Raw genomic sequence first — 23,942 nt, 5'->3', positions numbered from 1 at the left:
GATGAGGTTATGCATTCCTCCACCACTCCGTTGTGTTTGCTGCCCTATTCCCTTCTTCCTTTCTTTCTTTTCTCTCCCCCTTCCCTCTCTCCTTCCCTCCCTCCCTCTCTCTTTTTGTTTTCCTTTACGGAACTCACAGTGCTTGCGGTTTGGCAGCGAGTCTTGAGGAATTTCTTTTATCCTCCGTGCTGCATATTGTTCCAATCACTCCAGCGGACGCGCACACGCACACACATTTATCCGTAACTGAATAACCAAGAAGCTCCAGAACGGCCTGTTTGGGCTGGTCCAAGGTCAGGGATACAGCGGTATAGTGAGCCCAAGGTTCGGTATGTATCACTGTTTTTGGGCCACGGTAATGGTATGGTTTCTGTATCATTACTTAAGAAAATAATAAAAACAACACCAATCTTTAAACAATGCCCCCTTTATTGCCTGTACACAAATAAAACTTTCCATTCAGAAAACCAGCAGCATGACTGACCAGGTCTGGTTTCGGTCTCAAGGCGAGAAAAACATTCAAATAAAAACTGCTTGTTAGCTTTGCCTTCTCTATTTTAAATAAAGGGAGATAGAGAGGGCATGAGAGAAAATTCACTCTGAATTCGCGCTGAATTTCTCTACTTTCTACTTCTCTATTCAATTACTTTGCTGCTGAAATGTGTACAGGATGTGTGGACACTGTGAAGGCCAATGTACACTGGATGCGTAGCGTAGCATCATGTAGCAGAGTGGTACTATATTACAGCGACTACATGCAAGTTCTTCTTTACACTATACTCAAAATATACTGAGTGAAAAAGTTTTCAGCATCACTCATCACACTTGACGCCCGTTCACTATCTCTATCACTTACTGGCTGTTTTTGAGCTAAAAGATACAAGCAAAACAATGCTAGCTACCTTTAGTCAAGCTGACCTACTATTAGCATCTGTCTGTTTATCTAAAAAGCTTCTTGATTTGCTGCACCACTGCAGTGTCTCCCTATTGTCACATCACAGCCGAGAGATTATTTACAGTGTTCATTTGCAAAAAACACTCAGCCAAATGGCCAATCAGTGCACAGTATTCAGGTAATGCAGCACTGCCACCAAACAGCTCCCTTCTCCCTACAAAGAGCAACACGTAGGTCTTATAATAATAGGTACTACATCTAAACAGAGCTCAGTTCTGATACAATGAATTAAAATTGTCACTACTAAGTTTGGGTAGTGTTATATTTTTTCTGGTGGTGACAAAATAAAATGATCAATCATTAGTTTTAACAAAATAAACATGTTTAAGGTGTAGGGTCACTCAAAGCTAAAAGATTTTAGACTAAAATCCAAGATCAATTAAAATTAAAGGGAGAAGTGGTTTAGAAAATGTGTGTGTGTGTGTGTGTGTGTGTGTGTGTGAGGGTGTGTGTGTGTGTGAGGGTGTGTGTGTGAGGGTGTGTGTGTGTGTGTGATTATTATGTTCCCTGACTGAAGGTACTGAGACGCACCCTTGAGGGTTCAACCCCAAGGACAATTTACTGCCTTTATTTCTGAGAGCATAGTGAAACATTTGGTGAAGTTTGGGTAGCGTTCTGAATGTTTTGGCAGTGACAAAATGGAACGTTCAGTTATTTGCTTTAATAAAATCAATTAGAGCAAATAAGACAAACATGATTAATTGTGATTAAGCGCACAAAAGAATGTGAATCGAGATTTGAGATGCTCACTTACCCCCACTCCTCCACACGGCAGCATGACGAACATCCTCTGGGACAGAATGCCTGTTGAAGCAGAGAGATGCAGATTACAGATTAACTCTCACTCCACAGCCACATTCCTGCCTGCTTTCATAAACACTCAAACAAGCACCAGACTACCAGCATGCTGCAGGGTTCTTCACTCTAGAACAGTTAGACAACTGTATTGTATCGCACTGCAGATCCATGCTCTAATATGTGTACACAGAGAATGTGTTGTATTCACTCTTATAAAAGATGGTTCTTTAAGGGTTCTTTAGTAAGGAATATGGTTCTATATAGAACCATGAATACTCAAAGAACAATTGGCATGATGAAGGAGGTCTTTCAGTGTTCTATACAGAACCAAACACAGAACAGTCTCCATCAATCTGAAGACGTTTTTCACAATGCAATGTTATGGATTATACAAAATCATTTTCTTATGTAAAAATATATAGAACAACATGTTTGAAAAGGTTTTTATTTATCAAAAGAGGTTCTGCTATTGTTATCATGTCAGGTTTGTTACAGCAGAATGCTTTATGGTTCTATAAATTTATTGGAAGAGATCAAGAAATATGTATGTAAAATCAGACATTCGGAACCCCCACATAGACGGAATGGAACGAACCACCTTCTGTGATGCTTCTACTCAATCGACTACTTGGGGCCTCCTGTAGTTTATCAATATCTGTTTATTTTTAATCTAATAAAAGCACAGCAGCCTTTTATACTATCAGCTATCAGAACTTTTAGCTCCTTGAAACTGGAGACTGAATGCATGCAAGGTTGATTTGTGTGTGTGTGTGTGTGTGTGTGTGTTACCTGCTAGGTTGCGGTTGTCCAGTTTGAGGCGGTTGAGGGGGTTTGTGCCATACAGCAGAACGTGACGCTCAGTATGAACAGACTGCAGCTCCTCCAGAGTGGCCTTCCTGCCCCGAATACTCTACAGACACGACATAGACATTAAAGTGAGTTAAGAGAAAAATCAAACTCATCCCATTTCCCCCCATATGTATCATTTTATCCCAAACGTGGTCGATCAGCCAAACATCTGAACATCTGAAAGTGTGAAGTAGAGCTGAAAGATTTGGAGAAAATATGTAATATGTAAATATATTGCGGTTTTTCTGACTAATTATTCTGACTGATTATTTTCTACAGACCTTTTTTTGTCCCAGAAGACCAGAATATCCACCTTTACTGGCTTGAGGTTTGAGCCCTAAATCTAGTTTGCCAGACTTCCAATAAGTCATGGCTGTAATGTCACAACACATGGAGGTTTGGTGGCTTCTTATTGGTCTATCTGATCTACAGGTAGTTCACAAGCTCTGTGTTATTAGGTTAAATTTCCCCACTTAAAACTTAAGACAACACTGTTGATAATGTATGCTTTTGTCTTTTCCTGTAAAGTTAGCATTTTTTGCTTAACCTCTCTAAAACTGAAGTACAAGCTTTATGAAGGCAGCTGCTCTTTATAACTATGTAAAAACTGAGGTCCATTTTTTAGATAATATTGATAGTATCAGTGCCGACGGCTGAGTATAAGCTTCCATTACTTGATAGCTACATCAGTGCAGGAACTATGTTACAGTAAGACTATGCTTAAAAAGGGTTTGCAATTAATGAATTATCGGTTATTAACAAGATCTGAGGTTAAACAATATAGAGGCCATGCGTCAAATGTAAGGCCAGTGGACTATTCAATCCTATTCCAGTACTTAAAATCTCTATTAATATTAGCCCGTTTCACAAAGCACTGCACCTACAATCCCCAGCATGCACTGCAACATAATGTGCACTCTTTTATCACATTTTAGGCTGATTACATTACTGTGAAATTATTACAACACTGGGTTCTCTGGCAAATGGATTTGTTGAGATTTTTTAATATGGCTATTTTAGTGGGTGACTTTGACACCCTGGTAAGCTGTAAGTACCTATTAGTGATTTTAAGGTGTTTGTGAACTAATGAATAACCATTAATGAACTACTGTGCAACCCCTTTATATAACCTCTTTATAAGAGCAGTGTTAATGTAAAGAGGGGCTCCAGTTCAAAACTATAGCAGTAATCTTCCTAGGTTTACTGAATGTTATACAAACTAATTTAGTTTGATTTGTCTTTTCAGCCTGTAGGGGGAACTGTTACCTCACACTGGCCCCTCAGACCTCTCTCCTGCAGGCGGGACCAAATACTCTGGATTCTCCCAGCATGTTCTGGGTGACTGCTATTATCTCCACAGGTACACTGATGCTTCAACATCTGGGAATCGTAGACCAGACCTGAAAACACAAACACACATATACATATTATAATTCTAATCATATAGACACAAACACATATTATAATATTAGCAATATGCACACAAACACATAGCATAACATTCTCTGGACTTTAACTGACTCTGATCCGACACCTCTGGGCTGTGATTGGTTCTCATCTGACCCCTCTGAGCTGTCACTGGCTCTGATCCGACCCTTCTGGCCTGTGACTGGCTCTAATCTGACCCCTCTGGGCTGTGATTGGTTGGTGCTCTTACCCGTGGTGAAGCGTGGTTGGCTGTGTGGCTCGGGTGCTGTGGTAATGGGCATTGTTTTCTCAGGCAGCGTGTGTGAAGTGGAGGCAGGGGATGATTGCGTGCGGGACAACGGCCTGTGGACGCCACCAAGCATCATGGGAACTGCCAGGGTCTCCATGTGGGCAGTCTGTCTGCGCATCTGCTGCAGCTGCTTCTGCGTCTCCCACAGACGAGACTGAACAAAAATGTCAAATTCCATCTGTCTGAATTTTGTCTATGGTCATAGATAACAGGACGTCATACACATAAGCAATTCATAATGCAACTACAAAATCAATTATGTAATCATATTTAAATATAAATTTAAAACAAATTCATATCAAAAGTAACTCCTGACATTTAAGTTTTAAAAACATTTGTGTAAAGTGTAGCCAATCGGGCCAAGACATACACAAGTATATGGAAGCCAGATTACATTCTGTTGTTTTTATTCACAAACTTCAAATATATACTCATAAACAGAAACAACCCAAAAAAATCACAAACAAAAAAATATCTAGCATCCATATGCCCATCAAATGTACACTCACCGGCCACTTTATCAGGTACACTTGTTCAATTACATGTTAACACAAATAGCTAATCAGCCAATCACATGGCCACAACTCAATGCATTTAGGCATGTAGAGGTGGTCAAGGCAACTTGCTGAAGTGCAAACCGAGCATCAGAATGGGGAAGAAAGGTGATTTAAGAGACTTTGAACGTGGCGTGGTTGTTAGTGCCAGACGGGCTGGTCTGAGTATTTCAGAAACTGCTTATCTACTGGGATTTTCACACACAACCATCTCTAGGGTTTACAGAGAATGGCCCGAAAAAGAGAAAATATCCAGTGAGCGGTAGTTGTGTGGACGAAAATGCCTTGTTGATGTGAGAGGTCAGAGGAGAATGGGCAGACTGATTTGAGACGACAGAAAGGCAACAATAACTCAAATAACCAAGCAAAATCTCTGAGGAATATTTCCAACACCTTGTTGAAAGTATGTCACAAAGAATTAAGGCAGTTCAGAAGGCAAACGGGGGTCCAACCTTTTACTAGTACCTAATAAAGTGGCCAGTGAGTGCACATCAATGTTTTATTAATTTTTATAGCTCACAGTAAGCTGTACTGTGTCCTAAACAATGTCTACAAGTCTGTGCCACCTTAACGAACACCTGGATGCGACTTGAGAGAAATGTTGTGGATTAATTTTCAGAAAGGATTTGGGTGACTACTGACTTCTAGTGTTTGTTAGGTGCATTACCCTTGTAGCTCCAGTGCTAAACTAAAGAAACAAGTTGAGTTAAGTGGGAAACTGTGCAAAGTAGATTTTTCAGTAAACATTTCCTTCAAAGGAATACACTTAAGTCATTATTTGCTACTAAACAAATTAGCACAGGCAGGTCAATATTATGTAAAATGGGCCATTGTACCTGCAATTTCACATTCTCAGTTAGCCCTGTTAAGACTTCTGGTTGAAAAGCTCCTCTAATATCTTTTTGTGAGGATAAATGAACCTTTACAGGAAAGTTAGTGTCCCGGTGTTTATAATGAGAATGATTGTGGTGCCCTCTGCTGGATGATGTGCCATATTACAATGGAGAAAATTAACTGACAACTTACAAAGTGAGAGTTCTCAATAAGCCACGTGATCGCCTAAAGACAAATCTGTCCAATAGGAGGAAACCTAAAGGCCCTACCCATCATACAGTCTTGATGCCATGGCAGCTCACCACCTGAAGCTCAATCCTAGCAAGACTGAGCTGCAATTCAACCTTCCATTATAGGTCTTCACCATGATCTTGCCATCACCTTTGAGAACTCTCTAATTGTTCTGTCTGAAGACGCAAAATTCTTGGTGTGGTTCTGGATGGCCGGTTATTGTTCTCAGCTCATACTGTGAAACTAACTCAGTCATACAGGTGTATGTCTCCTGTACAACATCCGGAGGTTCTGACCCTTCCTGACTTCCGGCGCTGCTGTGGGTGGCAGCCTTTCCAGTACCTCTGTGTACTGTTTTTGCACTTTTTCTTACTTTTTCTCTTTTTCTGTTTGCGTATATTACTTTTTGGCGACAGTTTTGATTGTACAGAGGACATGGAGCCTGTTCTCATGCATATGGGTAAAAATAACTTAGTTTACACCTGTGAAGAGCTACTAGCGCTATTTTTGGTACATTTCCTTCGGGATCAATAAAGTTTCTGTCTATCTATCTATCTATCTATCTATCTATCTATCTATCTATCTATCTATCTATCTATCTATCTATCTATCTATCTATCTATCTATCTATCTATCTATCTATCTATCTATCTAACATCTCACTCAAGAGGCCACCCACGTGCTAGTTTAGCCTCTTGGCCTCTCAAGGCTTGACTTTACTGCAACTCACTCTTGGCTGGTCTTCCTGTGCAGGCCATCAAGCCTCTACAACTCATCCAGAATGCAGCAGCACAGCTTGTGTTCAATCTTCAGTCATGTCTCTCCACTGCTGAGCTCCCATCACAGATTTAAAGTTTGATGCCTACAAAGCCAAAAACAGACCAGCCCCTCCCTACTTGATGGCAATGTTCAAAACTCAAACTGTACCACGAGTCCTTTGAGCTTTGAGTACAGCTTGGCTTGACTCGCCATCCTTCAAGACGCATGGAAGACAAGAATCCAGACATTTCTCTGTACTGGCATCCAGGTGGTGGAACGAACTACTCTATACTACTATAAATGAAAGAGCTTTATTGGGTCACTGGTATCTAAAAACATGGACCAAAGTACATTAGCATAGCTGAAAACAGTAGTAACCATCACAGTGAAGCCTCAATATGGTAAATTTTATTCATTTTTAGGGAGAAACTGCATGTGTGTGTGTGTTACCTGGTTTAGTATGAGTGTCTGCTGTAAGTTGAGTTGTTCCTCCTGATTCTCCACCTCCCTCAGTGACTCTGCCCTCTGGTGGGCATCACTTGCAGATGGTCCCACCTCCTCAGAGTCCATATCCTCAGAGGGAATCTGTCGGAGCCGAGGCTTTTCGCTCGACTTTGACATGAGCTGTCAAACATCAAACACGCCCATTCTCAACATTTTATACGATAAAACATAATAACAAAATCAATATATTAGAATTCTTCGACATTCATTATGAGTGGAGAAACTGCGTGGAAATTTTAAACTTTCCCATTTGTGAAAGACTTCTGTAAGATGAAGTTAATAGCAAATAGAGTTAACATATGTACATACACTGATCCTAATAACTTTAAACCCACATTCTCATTTCTACACTGACTGTTTGTTTTATCAGCTCCACTGACCCTATAGGAACAATTTGTAGTTGTACAGTTATAGACCATCTGTTTCTCTGCACACTTTATTACCCTGTTCTTCTATGCTCAGGACCCCCACATTAATTGGGTGGTGGGACATTCTTAGCATTGCAGTGACACTGATATAGTAGTCAGTGTCGTGCAAACAAGAAGATGGGCTTTATTATGACTATTCTCTGTTTGCTTGCTATCGGAGACCCTGCCGTGTGTGTGTATAATCTGACCTTGCCCAGGTGTGTCTGCTGTTTGAGCCTCTCTAGAAGCTGTGCGCTGTGCTGTTGTTGCAGCAGGTGTGTGTGCAGGGCTCGCGGGCTTTGGGGCAGCGGCTCTGAGCGCGTCCGGCTCAGAGGCTTATGGGGTCCAGCAGGAGCGCTGAACTGCAGGGGAACTGGACCCAAACCTGGAACTAAACATGCACACACAAAAAACTATAGGTAAAATGTAAATGTTCAGATATATTTAGTTTTCTAGCTCCACCTGCTTTATAGGCTTGTTGGCCTTTTTTTATCAGAAACAACTACCATAGATGTTCACTTTGTAGGTGTACAGTTACTGTAGCTCATGTGTTACTGTATAAACAGTCATCCCCCCTCTGCCCCATTCATCATTGCTAATGGACCTCCACAGGACCACGGCTGTCCATTTATTATTTGGGTGGTGGTTCATTCTCAGCACAGCAGTGACACTGACATGGTAGTGTGTGGTCAGTGTCACTGCTAGGTTGAGAGTGGACTGTTCGCTCAAATATCCGGACGAGAGCAGCTTTGTGGGCTGAAACTGACCACTCTCACTATACACCTGCAATTTTGAGCTGCAACAGAAGGGTTTCTGATAAAGTGCCCAGTGGGTAAACAAAGTGTGTCAGTCAGTGCATCAAGTTGGTAATAAACTGGTATGGTACAGCCACTAGGGGGCAGCTGCACTGTACTATCCGTGTTATCTGCAGTAGGTCTCACCAGCCAGCAGTGGTGCGTGGACGAGGCCGGATGGCTCCAGAATGAGAACAGGCTGCAACAAGGGGGCACTCTGCTCCTCTACACCAAGAGGGAGCAAAACCTGAGAACCACCGGATACTAGGGGGACACGGCCCAGCTTCAGGGAACTCACATCACCCTCCACCTGAAAACATAATCATCTAACTCATGAATACCATCATCATGAGAATCAGACTCATCTTAATTAGTATCATCATAATCCATCATTATCATAATGGCTGTTAAAGTGCTCAACAATTCCATCTTCATCATTGGCATAGTTACTATTAGCAACACTATTACCACCACCATTACCATTATCATTACATTCATTAAAACCACTGTTACCATTATCATCATCATTACTCCTACAAGTATCATTACTATCTTCATCATTTCCATCGTTACCATCAGCACCACTATTACCACCACCATTACCATTATCATTACAGTCAATAAAACCACCGTCACCATTATCATTAATATTGTTACCATCAGCACCACTATTACCACCACAATTACCATTATCATTACCATCATTACCACCACCATCACCATTAACATTACCATTATCACCATCAACAATGTCATTACGAGCATTACCACCACCATCACCATTATCATTACATCATTACTCCTACACATATCATTGCCATGATTACCACCATCATCACCATTGTCATTACCATCATTACTCCATCAATTATCATTACCATCATTACAATCATCACCATTATCATTACCATCATTACTTCCATAATTATCATACCATCTCCATGACCACTACCATTGGCACCATAAATACTACTACCACCATCACCACTCTCATTTTATCATTACCATCATTACTCCTACAATTATTATTGCCATCTTCATCATTGCCATCATTACCATCATTATCACCACCATCATTACTCATTTACATTTACAATTATCATCAAAATCATGATTATCCTTCATCAGGACCATCAGCAGCAACAGTAGCAGCACCATTATCACAATCACTGCCACTATCAGGACTGTCAGTCATCTTCATCATTGTCAACAGCACCATCATCATCATAACCACTATCATGAATAATCATCATGATTGTCACAATTTTCTTTATTTTTACCATTAGCAGCATAACCACTAACATCATAATAACAATAACTCTCACAATTGTCTTCACCATTAATTTCTTCAGCATTACCATCAGAACCACAACCACCACCATCATAGCAATAACTCTCACAATTGTCTGCACCATTAATATCCTTAGCATTATTATCAGTATCATCAGCACCACAACCATAACATTTCATCATTACTATTAGCACCACCATCATAATAAATCTTACATACGATAAGATCTTCATCATTACCATCACCACCACCATCATCATGACTTTTACACTTATCTTCATCATTACCATCATTCCAATTATCATCATCATCATCATCATTGGTGATAAAGTGGAGAGAGGGATGGATGAAGAAAGAGAGATATTCCATCATGAGTGATATGAGAGGATATACAGGTAAAGAGAGGGATGATTGTTAGAGATTTTTACCTTAGCATGAGCAGGAAGCCCCAGCGTGATGGTCGGGAGTGTGGAGGGAGCCGGGACAGAGAAATGGGCCAATGAACCATCTGAGAGTAATAGCCTCTGAGCCTGCACACAGAAATCCAGTCATGGTGAAGGGATACACGTGAGGCGTCAGGAGGCAAAACAGTCCCCAGAGAAAACGTATGACTATTTTCTCATCATCATCATCATTCCATATAAAACTCAGAAGAAACATGTAGGTTCAATGGTGATTTTGGATAGTAAATAATTTGTCTAAATGTGTGTTGTAGTCATGTTGACCCCTGGTTCCTATCCCCACCACTGTAAAGGAAACATAACCATTTCACAACAAACCACTCAAAATGACTAAACCACCACAAACTCTGGGAAATCGGTGGAATTGGTCTTTATGACACTGATATTTATTATTATTTTGAACTCCGTGTTCTGAGTGTCCTGACCAATCACAGCTGTAGATGAGTTTCTGTGGCTGTTCTGCTGAATTAAAGCATTCATGCAGTCCAACAGAAATCCAGTACTTTGCCAAAAGTGCTGTAGGCGGCTCTTTAACCACGTCACCTCACTGATAGAGATCAGAGCGCCTGTGCTGTCTCTGTGCTGTGTTTATGTAAGAGTGGGATGTGACAGGGGTGAAAAGGTTTGTGGCTTTGGGATTGTGTGTCAGCTGTCCTTCTCCAGTATCTCTGTTTAAAACATTTCATTATGGGATGCCACACGCTCACACACTCACACACACACGTTCTCAGATTGAGCTCCGGTTTCCCAATAACACACCCTCCAAGAAAACACAGAGCAGAAGATGAAACAGCACTTTAATATTAAACAGTGCTTTAATATTCTGAAGCGTGACGTGTGTGTGTGTGTTGCGATGGAGAATGGCAAATGATTCTCTCAGAAAAAAGAAAATCTACTTTGAAGCATCGTATCAGCCTCATTAATTGAGATCAGTGAGCTCTGTATGAGTGAGTATTTCTCACCTCGTGTATCAGACTGCCAGCAGGGGGCAGCACTCCGTTTTCATTAGGAAGACTGTCATTAGGGGAACTGCAGCCGGACACTGGAGTACTACTGCTACTGGGGGACGAGTCTGAGAGAGAGAGAGAGAGAGAGAGAGAGAGAGAGAGAGAGAGAGAGAGAGAGAGAGAGAGAGAGAGAGAAGAACAAGAGTAAGAGAAAGAGAGAGTGGTTAAGAGAAAGAAAGAGATTAAGTGTCGAGAGATGTCAAGAGAGTAAGAGAGAGAAAGAGAGACAGAGAGAGCAACAGAAAGAGAGAGAGAGAGAAAGAGAGAGAGAGAAAGAAAAAGAATAAGAGCAAGAGAGAAGGTGTAAAGAGAAAGAAAGAGATAAAGTGCCGAGAGAGATGTAGAGAGAGGGTAAGAAAGAGAGAGAGACGTAGAGAGAGAGAAAGGGAGACAGAGAGACAGAGAGAGCAACAGAAAGAGAGATGTAGAGAGAGAGAAAGAGAGAGAGTGAGAGTGAGAGAGAGAGAGAGAGAGAGAGAGAGAGAGAGAGAGAGAGAGTGCGTGACAGAGATGGAGAGAATGAGCATATGTGTACCCAGTGTGTCGGGTCCGCGGTGTTTAATGGTGGGAGGGGCGCTCTCCTTGCGGGTCAGTGGGCTTTTCCTGGTGTGCAGGTGCTTCTTTAGTTTGTGCTTCACCTTCAGGTTTGGTTCAGAGGCTGCAAATACACACACACACAAACACACACACTCACAGGTCAGTTCATCACTTTTTTAGCACAAAAAAAAAAATCATTGGCCACGTAATCAGAATTTCTAATAAAGTGGCCAGTTAGGGGCAGCAGAAGGTGGGTGTTCCTAATAAAGTGCCCAGTCATTGTAAGCAAAAGGTGTGTGTTTCTAATAAAGTGGCCAGTGAGTGGAAGCACAAGGTGGGTGTTTCTAATAAAGTGGGCAGGGAGTGAAATGAAACATCAGTCATGAGACAATGCACATGCCTGTCTGCTTACATAAAAACGCACTAAAGAATAAAGTAATAAGACTGCCTGACTCATCTGAGGTGCGACGCATGAGCGAGACTGCAGTGTAAGCTTCTTCTTTTTTTAATAGCTATCCTGCATGGTCACATTTAGTAACCACAACAAACAAAGAGACAGCCTTTCATCACCTGAGCTTTCTCAACACACCTGCACGGTAACAGCTGTTGTGTAATGAAGGACACAGGCACAGAGCAGAAACTCGCACACTTCCACTTCCTCACATACACACACACACACACACACACAAACATACTCCTGCGTCTATTCTCCAGAAACAGTCGGTGTGAAAATGTGTAAACACGCGTCATATTTCCTGCTAAATGCTCCTCCTTGCTGCTGCTGCTGCTGTTGTAATTAGAGGGAAACAGTGTAAGATAACAGAGAGAGAGGGATTAAAATATCAGTTCCTATTTCACTACATTATTAGCATCCAGTTAACGCACAGTAAACAAGCTAAACGTGTTTTGCAGCACAGATTTCCAGGTTGGAGATCAAAAGCACAGCACAGTCAGCAGTAAGATGATAAAACACACTGACAAAAAGAAAGCTCGTATCTCTGCCAGAGACAATCTGTGAGCTTCAGTCACATCCCAGCTGACAAAGCATTTAGCTAAGACTAAAAGAGGTAATAGCAAACACACAATAAAGGCCTTTACATGAGTGATAAGCACAGGTAATGATAATAATAATACATTTTAATTATATAGCACACTTTCCATGACACTGTCAACTCAAGGAGCTTTACACAAAAATAAAAACAAAATTAATAAAAAAAACATATCTAAAAAAGAAGAGTCTTAAGATTCTACACACTTACAAAATATTTTTTAGCCCCATTGTAGTCGATCAGCCAAGCTGTGTTTAAAGCTTATAACCATATAATACAACCCTTTATAGCACTTTTAGGTGCTATATAGAAAATACAACACATTCTCCATCATTCGAAAGAATCAACTGACCATGCAGAGAACCATTAAAGCATGCAAAGTGTTCTTTGAGTGTTCAAAGAACTCTTGAAGAACCATCTTTTTAAGAGTGTATATACTCTATATTTAGTGCCACCATACACAAACAGAAAGGTCTCTAAAGTCTATAAACCTAAATCACATTGCTAACTTTTGTTCTGTGAGTTAAAGGAAATATATCGCAGGGAACTGAGAAGCTCAGACATTCCGAGTGGGAATTATGGCCCGGGGAGAGGGAGATTAGTGGATTTTCCCCCACACGGAAGTTGGAAACTTCCCATATCAGGCTTGGCCACGAACGCAGCATAACAGAGCTCAGAGGTTTCAGGTTTGAAAACAGTGAAAATGCTCCTGCCCCCTCACTGCCCAATTTACTCTGATAGGCTGCACTTAGAGATGACTGACAGTGGTTTCTGTAAAGACAAATGTTTCAGTAGTGACTCTGTATCTTATTTTGAGTTCAAAAACACAGTCAGTACATGGCTAACAAACACTGCTTTGAACAGCTGTTTTTCATTGTGATACTAAAAAGTATGAAATCTGTTTCGGTAGTGACAATTCTTAATGTTCCACACTGATTCTCAGACTTTGGGACAAATTTACTTCAAAACAATGGGATCTAACTGCTCACAGTGAGGCCATGAGAGGACAGGGATGTAGCCTCACTTCCTGCTAAAACACAGGGGCGTGGTTAAAATAAGCCCCACCCACAGACTAAAACTGTGTTTCAGTAATAAAATCAGTATTTTTTTGTATGAAAGTAAAAATTACACTCATAATAAAATATAAACCTTCTAAACTTTCAATGAACTGTAATCAGCACAGCCTCCGTATTTATGTGTGTGTATGTGTTGTGACAGTCCGCACGTTTTACAGTGTGTGTGTGTGTGTGTGTGTGTGTGCATGTGTGAGAGAGACGTACTTGCTCTCCTCAGAGGGGGTTCATCAGGTCCCTCACTGAGGGTTTGTGGTGGGGAGGAGAGGAGGGGCTGCAGAGAAACATTGGGGTCCGGAGCTAATTCTCTACACACAGAAGAAAAACAGACAAAAAATAAAATCAACACCACATAGTAGATATCTAGCTCATATTTAAGGCCAGTGTACACTCCTGGTTAAAGAAATGGACCAAGCCTAAAATTTAATGGTTTGTACTGATAGTTTTGGCTGGTCTGAGTCCAGATTTAAGCCCTGTAGAAATGTTGGTGTCGTATTAAACACAAACCAGCTCAGCAATGTTTTTCAGCAGCTTAAAGCCGTCAATGCTGAACACTGCTGGTGATGTCCCACATAAATAATAATAATGTGTGGCCACGACTTAGTATGGTATGGAAACGAGATGATGCCTTATTAAGCTATAGTCAAGGCTTAAACATCATCCCCATGCCTTACTAAGTCATGGTCACCATCTGTAACCTTTACTAAAACTACACATAACTGAAAAATATAATAACAAATAATAATAAATTTATTTAAATATGTAGTTAATAAAAATGTATTTGATAAATTTGGAATCTATTTTTTCTATATAAGGAAGTTTGTTTCTTTAGATTTAGCTCTGGAGCTATGAAGATAATGTGGCTAACAAGCAATGGAAGCCTTAGAGTAATGTTGCTCCATTGACGACAAAGAAAAGAGGTGCGTCTGAGATCCTGAAAAGATGTTGTCTGAAAGCCCCTTAATCAGCGGGTCAGAGCTCTATGTGTTAGCTAAGAGCTAATATGTGTTAGCTTTTTGTTAGGCCTCTATCTGTGGTCAGTAGGCTGAGACAGTGGAACATCAAGATCATTGCTGTTTCTGACCACACCTGTAGGGCACCGGCGGGGTGCTGAGGGGGTTCGAGCTGGTTCTCTCCAGCGCTGCCTGCTTTTTCTTCAGAATCACCTCAGCTAACTTCTGCTTCACCACAGAACTGGCCACTGCACCTGTCAATCCACACAAACAGCCAATGAGACATTTAGTTTATTTATTTATTCATACATCAGAGACAGCAGGTTACATACTTTTCATTAAAACACAAAAAGGTTCAGAAAATCTGCATGTCAGCCTCACTTCCTGCTGTATAATACAGGGGCTAAATTAAGGCTCTCCCACTGAATAAAACTCTTTGTTTTGGTAGTCACACACATTTTTTGATTTGTGATAAATCTAAAACAAAACCTCATTTTGGAGGAAATCAAAAGTATCACTTAGAAAAAAAACAAAACTTGCAAATAAATTAAGACAAGAAGTAAATAAAATTTAGGGGTTAGGGTTTGGAACAGACACCTCCCAATAGAATGAACCATATAAATGATGATTGTGTATATATATATATATATATATATATATGTATGTAGCTTGTTACAATCTCGATTAATGTTTTCGGTTTAAACAGATAAGAACGGAATCACTGTTAGTGCTGAATAAAAATGGGTCTTCACAGTTTTTGATACCATTTTAAAATGTAGCACTACCTTTTCTTTTTCTCTGTTCCAAATGCTCAGATGTCTGAAAAAATTCATTTCATGACAATGAAAATTTGAAGCATCACAATATTACTAATATTATTTTGTTGTGCCACCCACCTCAAAATTATCTTAAAATACCTTCTACCTTCTTGATTCCACTCTGTATAATTTATAAAATAACAGCAATTCTCAAAATAACAAGAGATTCCAAACTTCTGATTCCACTATGCAGGTGGTAAAGTGGCCCTCTGACAAAAGCTCAGCTATTTTTTCCTGTGAAGACACAGCTCAGCTCCACTGTGTGTCTGTGGGAAGTGTGTGATCAGAGGAAATGGTGTGTCACTCTGGGCTTCCCCGGCTCCCGCTGCCTCTGTGCTGTGGAGTCTGTGAGTGTGTGTGTGTGGAGGCAGGTGCCACAGGCGCTGATTGCTCTAGTCAATATTGACTCTGGATCTGTTTTGTACTGTACATGCTATTTTTATCCCCACTGTCCTGCACACTCCCCAGGGTCGATACCGAAAAAGAGGTTCTTCATGAACTAATGTCTTATATTCTTGTGTGTAGGAGTGTTTATTGAGGCCATTTAAGGACTAATATCTATTAGTATAGTGTATAGGAGCATTTATTACAGTCGTTTATGGAATAATATCTCCTCTTCAAGTGTATAAGAGCATTAATTGAAGTTGTTTATGGAATAATATCTCCTATTCTAGCATAGAGGAGGGTGTATTGATGCCATTTAAGGACTAATAGCCTCTATTCTAAAGTACAGAACTGTTTATTTAAGACATTTCTGGATTAATATTTTCTGTTGTAACATGAAGGAATGTTTATTGAGGTTGTTTATGAACTAATATCTCTGGTGTATAGGAACATTTGTTGAGATCATTTATGAACTTATTTCTCCTGTTCTAGTGTACAAGAGCATGAATTGTGGTTGTTTAACTAATCTCACCTATTCTAGCATGTAGGAGTGTTTATTGAGGCTGATTATGGACTAATATCTGTTGTTCTAGTGAAATAGGACATTTACTGAGGTCGTTTATGGCCAAATGACTCCTCTTCTAGTGCAAGGGAACTTTTATTGAGGTCGTTTATGGACTACTATCTCCTGTTCTAGTATAAGTGAACATTTATTGAAGTTGTTTATAGACTATTATCTCCTGTTGTAGCGTATAGGACTATCACTTTAAGGTTGCCAGACGGCCATTCAGTTCAGTATTCTGCTGATGGTACTCAGAGAAACACTGTTAAACTACCAGTTAAAAACAACAGCAGCAGTGTGCGTGCATGTGTGTGTGTGTGTGTGTGTGTGTGTGTATGTGTGTGTGAGACACACTCCACACAATGGCCCTTTCTATTGCAAATACACTGCACTGTTTCAGCTCCACACAGGGCAAAAGTGCACACTCTGGGCCAATTTAGGGCTATTATGGGTTCACACCTGACTGCATGTATACGTGTTGTGCATGTGTGTGTTCAGTCATATGCAGAAGTTTAGGCACCCTGGTCAAGGTACAAGCTTTATTGAATTTGTAATTGAAAATAAGTTACAGAAAACCCACTTCTATATATTTTAATGGACAATTGCTGTTTATTAATTACATTAAGTTAACATAATTTACACGGTTTATAGCGCCACCTGCTGTTTCAATAATGGGACAAACAGCAACTCTTACAGGCAAAAAAAAAAACCAAAAAACTAAATAACTGATGTTTAAAGGGCTAAAACAAATGCCTGTGTTTAGACTCACTCTGCTGGCTCTTGTCTTTGTGTCGTATCTGCTGCAGCTGCTGCTTCTCCTCTTCTTGGTCTCGTAGATGCTGCTCCATGTTAAACTGAATAACAACAAAAAGTCTTTAATAATGTCTGACAGTTCTCAGATAACCATCTTGCATATTTAAAGTAGTAAATCAAATGTACCCCAAAAATGTTAATTGTTCACAAGTTTGGCTGACAAGGCTGCAACACCTGAATATTTTCAAGTGTTTGAATATTATCTAAAAATGTTGTTCTTACCTTAGTTCATTATGTTATTGTTGCTTTATTACTATTATTATGCACTTTTCCATAATCTTTAATTTATTTATGTTTTAACATTTTTAACCAAACCTAATTCTACAAACATCACTGATAAATGCATTGCATTGCCTTAAAAAGCCACTATACCCCTTAATAAACTTCTTTCCCGTGGGAGTGTATAGGTTATTTAAATTGCTTTGCTGTTTTTTAATATTTTAATTAGTGAATTTATTGAATATTACTAAATATTTGCTGCAACGCTACCAACAAGTAATGAAATCCAATTAGCATGCTGCTAAGTTCATGCCTAAAGCACTCATCTCAATGTGTGGAGAGGTTTTGCAATCTTTAATAACTTGATTATGTGGTTTCTGACACTGTATGACTCACTGTTATTTATAAACATGGGTTTCAAACTGGGGTTTGCTACTCACTGCTGGGTCACAGGGCAGGAACAAGTGGGTCACACAGATGCTGCATGAGTGCATATGTATTTTTTCCTTGAAATCAGAGCTAAATGAAGAGCATTTTAGAAGTGGTAACCATGCTGTTTATGCGTCGCACTGCTGCCACCCTCAAAGTGCTCCTGTCTTATCTTTAACCAGCCTCACACAGAATGCACATTAGACTTAAGTACAACAGTAGGGATGTGTGGTACCCACAGTCGACATTATATGGCCAAACGTATGTGTACACCTTACCATTACATCTGTACGAGCTTGTTGGACATCTCATTCCAAGACTATACACATTAATATGGAGATGCCCCCTTATAACCTTGGGAAGTCTTCTACAAGATTTTGGAGTGTGTCTGTGGGAATTTCTGCCTATTCAGTTAAAAGATCAATTGTGAGCTAAGACACTGATATTAGATGAGACAGCCTGGCTCGCAATATACATTTTAGTTCATCCTAAATGTGTCCAGTGGGGTTGGGGTTGAGGTCAGGGCTCTGTGCAAGGCACTGGAGTTCCTCCAAGCCAAACTTCACTCAATGTCTTTATGGCGCTCGCTTTGTGCACCGGGGCTCAGTCATGCTGGAACAGAAAACTGTTTCCACAAACTGCTGCTATATAACTGTGTGAAATGTCTTTGTATGCTGTGGCATTAAAATCACCCTTTGCTGGAACTAAGGGTCCCAAACTCTGAAAAACACCCACAGCAAAGTTTGGTGGAGGATGTATAATGATACCTCCTCCACCAAACTTTACTGTTAGCACTATGCAAACTGACTTGTGGCAGAAGCTCTTCAGTACAGCCCAGTGACTGTCTATGGAGAGTGTATGGCTACAGCTGAAACACCTGAACTCAATAATTAGGAGGCGTGTACACATACCTTCAACTGCAGGCCTAATGCAGTACAGTGTCAATATTTACTGTTCTGAGATCAGTCTGTGTATATTTACCCGTATGTGCTGGCTATACTGTGCACAGTGCTGCGGAGTGAATGGGCTGAGCAATAGGGGGCGCTGCAGTGGTGAGAGCAGAGCCGTGTCTGATCCTGCAGGACGCATCAGACGTTCTCCCACGCGCAGATCCATCAGCGATGTACACACACACACACACACACACACACACACACACACACACACAAGATCACTATACACACTTCTGCAAAGAGAGAGAAAGAAGAGATTAGAGAAGGTCAAGTCCAACTACTTACATATAAGTAAAAATATATAGACAATTAGCATCATGATCATCATTTTCTGACCTCACTGTATCCCTTAGAATTAAGCAGGCTGTTTTTGTTATTGTGCCTTTAATACTGATGTATGCAAATGAGCTCTGTTCTGATTGGCCATTCTAGACTTGTTCAAAAACACTGTCTGGGCTAAAATGTGGATTACATTCAGACTGTAATCTTCCTGGACATCAGAGACAAGCCACTGAGCTGAGTAGAGACATCACAGCCATGAGGAGTTCAAAAACAATATGTTTTAGGCCAAAATACATACATAAACAAATGAAAATCTGCAGTTTTATCTAATAGTAAAATGTACCTATATGTTCCAAAACTAGAAATTTACATACGCTAAAATAATACAGTCTACATACAGAAAATCTTTATTGCACAGCATAAAGCAAATTACAGACAATGTAAAGGTATAAGTGTGCTCTACTAAAAAGTGGACAAGAACAAAGTGAGTAAATGTGACCAAATGAAGGATTAAATGGTGCAGCGCACTTCTCTGTGATAGGAGCTGGTTTCCATGACATTTGCATGCTGCGTTTAACTAATTTGCATTGTACCTGTGACACAATGGGAAAGACTTCATGAGCAGGCAAACTCTGAGCTAAGGCCATTTACATTTGCCCTGTCAGATTAATAATTCATCATCATTAATCATGATCTTATTTGCTCAAATTTGTTCTTTTTTGAAAGCATTGTGCTGTGTTATAGCAAAATGAGGGGAGTACACCCCTCAAATTTCTGCAAATATTTTATTATATCTTTTCATGGGACAACACTATAGAACACTATTAAACTTGGATATAACTTAAAGTAGTCAGTGTACAGTTTGTATAGCAGTATAGATTTACTGTCCTCTGAAAATAACTCAACACACAGCCATTAATGTCTAAATAGCTGGCAACACAACTGAGTACACCTCACAGTGAACATGTTCAAATTGTATCAATATTTTGTGTGACCACCATTATTATCTAGCACTACCTTAACCCTCTTGGGCATGGAATTCACCAGAGCTGCACTCCTCCATGATGACATCACAGAGCTAGTGGATGTTAGACACTTTGTGCTCCTCCTCCTTCCACTCGAGGATGCCCCAAAGATTCTCATTTGGGTTTAGGTCTGGAGACATACTTGGCCAGTCCATTACTTTTACCTTCAGCAATGCAGCACAGTTTCCAAAGGGAGGGGATCATGCTCTGCTTCAGAATGTCACAGTACACGTTGGAATTCATGTTTCCCTCAATCTACCGCAGCTCATTCATGCAGCCCAGAACATGATGCTACCACCACCATGCTTGACTGCAAGCAAGAATTGTCTTGGTAATCCTCATCAGGGCTCCACCACACATGCTGAACACCATCTGAGAGAAGCAAGTTATATCTTGGCCTCATCAGACCACAGGACATGGTTCCAGTAATCCAAATTCTTGGACTGCTTGTCTTTAGCAAACTGTTGGTGGGATTTCTTGTGGATCATCTTCAAAAGACGCTTCCTTCTGGGACGACGGCCATGCAGACCGAGTTGATGCATTGTGTCGCATGGCGTATGGTCTGAATATTGATAGGCTGACCTCCCTTCAACCTTTGCAGCAAGGCTGGCAGCACTCCTGCATCTATTTTTTGAAGCCAACCTCTGGATATGATGCTGAACACGTGGACTCAACTTCTTTTTTCAACCCTGGCAAGGCCTGCTCCGAGTGTAACCTGTCCTGCAAAAAATGCTGTATGACCTTGGCCACTGTACTGTAGCCCAGTTTCAGGGTGTTAGCAATGTTGAATATCCAGTGGCCAGTATGAGCGAATTTTACCTAAAACACCAAATTTAACAGCCCTGCTCCCCATTCACACCTGGAACCTTGTAACTTTAACAAGTGACATGATACCACAGAGGGACAATGACACAGTTGGGCACAATTTGGACATGTTCACTGTGAGGACATGTTCACATATTCACATTAATGTGCTGTGTGTTGAGTTATTTTCAGAGGATAGTAAATCTATACTGCTATACAAGCGGTACACTTTAATTTATACCCAAGTTAAATTTCTATAGTGTTGTCCCATAAAAATATATAATAAAATAGTCAGTGAGTGTAAAATAAAATAGTCAGTGATCATATATATCGTATACAGCTTGTGGGTTCTTGTTACAGTGTAGGATTTTGAGGGGAACTGGAGCTCCATAAAGCTGCTGCTTTTGTTAGTTTGCTGCTTGCTGATTTATACATAGTTCTCAAGCATAGTCTACTGGTATCACTGTTTTTCCTGCATCAGCGTTGTGTTGTGTTTGTAAATAATACTGCAAACTAATAAACAAATTTACAGCATAAGAAGTTTGAAATCACTCTTTCAAAAGAGCTATAAATGTAATTAGCTATTTAAAAATCATGATAACACTGTAACAGCACTGCAAAATAGTGCCACAATACAATTGCAACATTGCTACACACCATCACACTGCCACAATACCACAACAACACTGCTGTACCACCACCGCACCTCCACAACACCACTACAACACTGCCACAACAACACTGCCACAACACCACCAAAACACTGCTACAACATCACCACAACACTGCTATAATGGCATAACACTGCTACAATGCTACCACAACACTGCTAATATGCCACTACTACACTGCTACAATGCCACCACAACACTGCTACAATGGCACAACAATATTGCTACAATGCCACCACAACACTGCTACAACATTGCCACAACACTGAAAGAACAGCGTAACAGCATTGCAAGAACTGCCACAACACTGCAAGAACAACAAACACAACACTGCCACTAGGCTGCATCAAGGCTACCACAACACTGCCAAATAACAACACTGTAACAACTCAGCAATGACACTGCAAAATCACTGCAACAATAACACTGCAACAGTTCAGCAGAACACTATGAATATAAAACACACACAATCACACATGCACACACACAAAAACTGTATTTTTAAGAGAATCAAAACTTACACTATGATGTGTGCATTGCGCATTAGAAAGACAAACACATTTACAAAAGTAAAAATCTGAAACTCACTACTACGTGCACACACACACACACACACACACACACACACACACACACACACACATTCCTACATGCATTCCACAGAACATCTGCTCCTCAGACTTCATTACTGAGTGTGCGTTCATGTGGATGTGTGTGTGTGTGTGTGTGTGTGTGCATATGTTGGCCAGCTTCATATTTCACACAGAAAACTAGATCACTGTCTCACACACAAACACACACAGACCAACACACACACATTTACACACACAACTCTGACTCTACACACTCTGACTAAAATCCATTCGGAGTGGGGAGATATATCACCACCACTGTAAAGAACTCTGCATTTACTCTCATGTTACTGTTTGTTTAAACAGTTCAACACTTACTGTGTGTTTATTTGAAGTATATTTATAATCAAATTATTTTTTACCGTTCAACTAATCTCTCCACTCAGTACTCACTGACACACACACACACACACACACACACACACACTCAGAGCAGACGGTAAATGGTGAATCAGTCACACACTCTGCAGTGTGTTCAGCGCTGAGTGAACACGTTTATCTAACTCAGACTGACAAAAAAACCCACACACACTCCCACTTCCCAAAAGCGTGACACCCAACCAGCCGGACCAGAGGAACCAGTTTAGAGAGGATCGCTCGAACACACACACACTATCACAGTCAGCCTCACACTGTGAGCCGATCCCCGCCCACACAGAACAGCGAGTCAGAGAAAGTTAGCAAGCTAAAGATAACCCAGCATAACGAAAAGCTAGTGAGCTAGTCCACCTGTCTGTAGCAGCTAGCCACTCATTTATCCAACACCAACATTCACTACTTCGTCCATCCACTCATTTGTCTGCACCTATTTGTACGTGACTTTTTCTGTCCAGTTAGCCTTACATAAAAGCTAAATAATGATGTCAGTTTTGTATGAGGGGCAGAGCAGTTTTGTATGAGGAGTGTTGGACAGAGAGCTGTCAATCAAGCTGCTCATTGGCCACACCCACACAGTTCTCAACTAGGTCTGATTGCTGTTTTTCAAGCTGCGTTTATTATCATATTTATATCTTATATCTTTCATTAAAGCTTTGCTGGAAGTTTAACGTAACGTTCAGGTGTAGAATCATACAAACATTTTAAATACTTAACTAACTTTACTCTACTCTAAATGTAGGTATTGTGATATAAACTGAGTCTATTCTACAGTTTCTCATTAGCTTGAATGAATAACCGGCTCTAAATGTAGGTATTGTGATATAAACTGATTGTGTAGATTCACTCTGTCAGTGTTTTTAGTAACACTGAAAAATGTCACTAACAGACATAGAGCACACAGGAGTAACAGAAAACGGAAAAATATGGAAAAAGAATGAAGAAAAAATAAAGAAAAGAAAAGAATAAATAGAAAAAGAAAGGAAACAGAATAAAAGAAGAGTGAATAAAAAACAAAAGAAAAGACAAAAATAAAAGACATAATTGAAAAAAGCAAAGAAAAAAGAGAAAAAAAGAAAAATGTAATTAAAAAAAGGAAAAGAAAAAAGAATAAGGTTAGAAGAGAAAAAAAAAGAATTGCATTAACACACAGAGACACATTCCCACAGAGTAAGGTCAACAACGTCACTACTTACATACTG

General features: G+C 40.2%; 1 protein-coding gene across 3 annotated transcripts in view; it reads right to left on the bottom strand.

Moving 5' to 3' along the window:
* The window catches only part of hdac7a (histone deacetylase 7a), a 109,219-nt gene that overhangs the window by 20,791 nt on the left and 64,486 nt on the right, over positions 1–23,942 (bottom strand). For all 3 annotated transcript variants that reach the window (XM_017715614.2, XM_017715615.2, XM_017715613.2), the window contains exons 3-16: positions 18,980–19,184; positions 17,307–17,391; positions 14,910–15,027; positions 14,028–14,128; positions 11,697–11,819; positions 11,117–11,226; positions 10,122–10,223; positions 8,550–8,712; positions 7,818–7,999; positions 7,148–7,321; positions 4,260–4,473; positions 3,869–4,002; positions 2,543–2,663; positions 1,710–1,759 (exon numbers count right to left, since the gene is read on the bottom strand). In XM_017715614.2, the coding sequence (XP_017571103.1) occupies positions 1,710–1,759; positions 2,543–2,663; positions 3,869–4,002; positions 4,260–4,473; positions 7,148–7,321; positions 7,818–7,999; positions 8,550–8,712; positions 10,122–10,223; positions 11,117–11,226; positions 11,697–11,819; positions 14,028–14,128; positions 14,910–15,027; positions 17,307–17,391; positions 18,980–19,114 (1,812 nt within the window). In that variant the 5' untranslated portion in view covers positions 19,115–19,184. The remainder of the gene's footprint in view (positions 1–1,709; positions 1,760–2,542; positions 2,664–3,868; positions 4,003–4,259; positions 4,474–7,147; positions 7,322–7,817; positions 8,000–8,549; positions 8,713–10,121; positions 10,224–11,116; positions 11,227–11,696; positions 11,820–14,027; positions 14,129–14,909; positions 15,028–17,306; positions 17,392–18,979; positions 19,185–23,942) is intronic.

Source organism: Pygocentrus nattereri, chromosome 9, assembly GCF_015220715.1.
Source record: "Pygocentrus nattereri isolate fPygNat1 chromosome 9, fPygNat1.pri, whole genome shotgun sequence".
NCBI classification, from domain to species: Eukaryota; Metazoa; Chordata; class Actinopteri; order Characiformes; family Serrasalmidae; genus Pygocentrus; species Pygocentrus nattereri.
This window is presented reverse-complemented; position numbering and strand designations above follow the sequence as displayed.